This window comes from Beta vulgaris, chromosome 8 (genome assembly GCF_026745355.1).
Source record: "Beta vulgaris subsp. vulgaris cultivar EL10 chromosome 8, EL10.2, whole genome shotgun sequence".
In the NCBI taxonomy this organism is placed as follows: Eukaryota; Viridiplantae; Streptophyta; class Magnoliopsida; order Caryophyllales; family Amaranthaceae; genus Beta; species Beta vulgaris.
Window position 1 is genome coordinate 3639005 of NC_079209.1, and position 4567 is coordinate 3643571.

Below are 4567 nucleotides of genomic sequence, written 5' to 3' on the forward strand. Positions count from 1 at the left end.
CATTGGAGAGCACTAGAAAGATTAGTTCCATGTATCAAATGTAAATGGCATGCAAATTATAATAAATAAATAAAATGAAACATTTCAAAAATCACAAACAGCAGCTGTTTAAATCGTGTAACATACCCCTGTGAGGATGTAAACACAATGCTTCTAAGATCACAAAGCTTTAATTGTACATGTTCAGTATAAACCTGAATAAAAAGTAGAGCTATAGCATCATTGGGGACAATATAATCCTTAAGTAAGGGCCAGCCTAACCCACAAACATTGGGTTGGGTTGGGTTTTGGGGGAGATCCAAACAAAAGTATTTTCAGACGCGCTTAAATACTTGGCCTATTGGAATTCTGCATTAAGCTAGATTTAATTACTAATCTCCTAAGTTAAAAGATAGAGTTCAGAAGTATATATTTCAAGGCCATCAAAGATTAGGCCCCAAACATAGGCTTACCCACAAAACCATTGATTTCTTTTCCAATATCAAAAAGTATACTGCTGTTCGTGCAGTGTGTCAAAGAAGCATTCAAACTCAGAGCACGCCACTATTCTGTTGACTCCACTCACATAGATGTGAAATAGTACAATCAAAAGAAAAACTAAAACAAACCTATTAATTACAAAGGAATCTGATTGCACTAGAAATGCCTGAGCATAAGAAGAGTCAATTGAACTTAGGTTTAGGCATTGACTTAGATTGAGTTTGAGGAGGTCCAAGCTTATGTATCCAACTTAGAAATCCTTTCTTTTGATCCTGAAGAATAGAATTCTGTACCAGCTTCAAAGTCCCATCATGAACAAGTGAAGATTCAAACTGCTCAAGAACCTTCACAACCTGCCAAAACTCAGGCCTCTTGTCTGGCTGGACGGACCAACACTGTTCAATTAGAGCTCTCATGGCAGGAGGGCAGCCCTTTGGGACAGCAGGCCGCACATTCTGCAATATCAAATGGCTTTAGGGTTAGGATTTTAACTCATTTTGCATCTTGTTCTGAGCTCTTAGAAGAAAACATCATAAAGAAAGATCATCAAAAGAAATATATCAGGTTTCCAGCAACAAGTAGTTAAAACTATAATTTGCCACTATAGAAGACAAATTTGCAAATTTGCCAGAATAAGAGCCTCACATAATAGATTATGTAAACTATCCTAGTCATGGGTATTAGGTTACACTCCTGAATCTAATTTGCAATGCAAAATCACACTTGCACAATTTTCGACCAAGTTAAATTATTAAAATTATCAAAGATTTGTGACATAGTACATTCAGATTCAAGTATCAGGCAACTTGGAAAGCTTAACATGACTGAAGCCACTCAAGGTTGAAACTCAAAAGAAGGTTTGAACTGATCAAACAAAACACAACAACTTTTAATAGCTAAAGCTCAAAATGATTGAAGCTCACACACAAAGTAAAGAAATGTTTAACACCAAAGTTAACTTTATGAGTTGTATAGGAAGCATGCACATACTAGCCTAAACAGCATACTTGTTAATAAGCAGACAGAAACACAGATATCAAAAAATGACCAAAGGCAATATTTCAAAAAAAAAAACAAGGCCTATGCAAACGAACCTTATTAACGACAGCAAAAGCAGCTTGGATCGGGGTCATTTCCTCATACGGAATCCTTCCAGATACCATCTCCCATAATATGAGTCCAAAACTGTATACATCAACCTTCCTTCCATATGGTTTAAACTTAATCATCTCAGGAGCCATCCAGCGGTATGTTCCAGGATCATCAGCAAAAGGATCACAGTGTACTTCCTCGCAGGCAATCCCAAAATCAGCAATCTTCATCTGAAAAGCTTGATCAATCAGAACATTCTCAGGTTTGAGATCCCGATGAATGACACCTTGAGAATGCACATATTCCATTCCACGAGCAATTCCAAGTGCCATAGGGATTAATTTCTCTAAGGGAAGTGTTTCCTTTTCAAGCTTGTGTAAATATGCCCGCAGAGAACCCTCTGACAAGAACTCTGTCACGATGCAATAGACTGGTGGCTGACTGCATGCTGCCATAAACTGATAGATACAAAAAAGAATAAGATCTTAGGTTAGAGTCTAGTGATATACAATGGAAGCACAAATGTTAAAATTGCCGTATTAGCAACAAGAAAAGTAACAGAAACGGCAACAGTTTGCAAATTTAATCAAGTTTAGCAACCCAAGTCTCACACCACTTCCTTAATAACAAAGACTTGTACTTCAGAAACCACTCCCTGAATACAAAATTAAAAGATGAATAATTTAAGACTGCAAAGATCAGCTCTAAATTACAGAATGAGAAGAAAATCAGCCGTAAATAAGGGGACTATATGCCACCTATGAATCATGGAAACTTCTGAACCTGAAAATTCCCTAGTTCCACAACATATCCATTTTCGAAAAGGCACATGGTTGTCTCTCCATGCTATATAGTATCCCACACCCCGCAGGAAACACAACTTTCAAACAACACAGTAATTTGCTAGCTAATTGTGAGATGTTAACATCAGACCTACCTAATAAACAGGAAACGATAAAGCAGAGCAAGAATACCTTAATTACATTAGGATGGTGGAGGCGCGATAGGAAAGTAAATTCTCGACTAAACTGCTTCTCTAATCGAGCTGCTAAGGATCCATTTTCGTCATCATCAGGTACTCGGATAATTTTGACAGCAACATCTTCGTCCTTGTAAATTCCGTGGTAGAGCCGACTATGAGCACCATGAGCAAACTTATTTCCAACAAACAACTTTGAAAGATCGACCATATACTCGTCAGCAGCTTCAACAGCAGTAACCTTTCCACCTCCATGATCAAAGAACTTTGTCCAACTAGAATCCCTTTTCATCTTCGCTTTCCCAAAACTTTTCATTGGGGAGAAATTCCTCAACGGACTAGTATTTGATGTCAACTTCACATTACGTTCCTTGTTGTCTGGAGAACCTTTACTAAAAATTTTGCCCATTCTCTTATCAGCCTCCTTCCTTCTTGGTAGTGGAGTTGTTGATCTCTTCTTTTCCATACGAGCTTCCTTAAAGGTATCCGGAACAAAAGTTTCCGGCAGAGGTGATACAGATCGTTGTTTATTCGTTAGCGGATTCCGTTCAATCTGGGGTTGCAGCGGTGCCGAAATCCTACGTACAGGCACGGCAGCTGCTTCAGGCTTTGGCTTAAATTTCGGAATTTCAGCTGTTCGAAATCTTAGTGGAACCGAGGCCAATCTAGATGACTCCAACCTATGGCAAACCGTGTGCGAAAACTTGGCTCTCCTAATCCAAGAAGAAGGCTCCTCATCCATTTGGCCTCCCACAAATTCAAACACCTAACTACTACACAAATTGATCATCAAAAACCCTTCTTATACTTTCAACAAAAACACCTAACAACTACACAAATTGACCATCAAAAACCCTTCTTATACTTTCAACAATCAACAATCATGCCTTGCTTTCTTTCTTCCCCAATATACTAACTCCTCCATTTAAACCCAGAAATATTATTTCCAGCTGAGAATCACCCAAAACCTAATTACTTGTATATACAAACCCTAATAAAAACTTTTCACAGCCCATAAATATTCTGCAAACATCAACAAGAAAAAAACCATACAAACAACTAATCAGAAGAGATCAAATTTCTACACACAAGATCAAAAAACAATAACAAAAAAAATCAAACCCTTGTTTCATTTTAGTCAAAATAACGAGATGTCTGAAAAGCGAAAACTCATTTCCAAACCCAGAAAAAAAGAGGAGTCTTTGATATTGAGAAAAAGATTAAAACTTTAAAACCAAAAAGTCAAATAACCACCATTTTTAAAGCCATTGAAAATCCCCCACTAAGATAAGATGCGTAAACAATTCAATCAAACTCAAGGAAAGGACAACCATAAAAAGACTAAATTAGCAATTTAACAAACAACCCATGAATGAGATTATAAGAGTAGACCATAATAAACAAAAGCAGATTAAAAAAAGGGAAATAATTGCCAGAAATCAATGAAGATTGAAGAACAACCCCTTTTAATAATGTATTATTAGAAATAAAAAAATAAACCCAAAAGCAAAGATGTAACAACATTAATAAAATTTATACTTCGCATCCAAAAAAATATATATATTTGACCAACAATAAAAACAACCCATAAAATGCGTACCAGAAGAAGGTTGAAAAGTGGGAAGTTTTTAGAAGGTCAAAAGCATGATTTTTTTTTTTATGTATGTTTTAGTTTTCTCTCTCTCTCTTCTGGTAGTTTTTCTAAGGAGTGATTATAGGCAAGAAGGACAGGATCTATGATGGAGAAGGAGAAATCCCCCCAAAAATCTGAATAGTATGCGCAACCTGTCCTTTAAAAGTATACGAATTGTATACCAAGCAAACGAAAGCGACCTGGAAAGATTAAACATTCCGGGTATTTGGGGAATGATTCCTCCGTAGGGAGAAAAACATAAAAAGAGTTCCAACTCTCAAGTAGGACCAGTAAAAGTTGACCCAATTCGATAATCCGACCTAAAATTAATTTGAAAATTTAAGATTTAGGTTGAAATTTTCGACTTGAAATAAAAATGGGAT

At 36.6% G+C, this 4567-nt stretch overlaps 1 protein-coding gene across 1 annotated transcript; it reads right to left on the minus strand.

Annotated features, from left to right (window-relative positions):
• Positions 1–448: 448 nt before the first annotated feature.
• On the minus strand, positions 449–4333 carry LOC104900697 (serine/threonine/tyrosine-protein kinase HT1). The gene is made up of 4 exons (XM_010688189.4): positions 4152–4333; positions 2547–3574; positions 1575–2030; positions 449–935 (listed from the first exon to the last, which is right to left on the minus strand). The coding sequence occupies exons 2-4, from the start codon at positions 3291–3293 to the stop codon at positions 663–665; spliced, it is 1476 nt and encodes a 491-aa protein (XP_010686491.1). The 5' UTR covers positions 3294–3574; positions 4152–4333; the 3' UTR covers positions 449–662.
• Between the last annotated feature and the right edge of the window lie 234 nt (positions 4334–4567).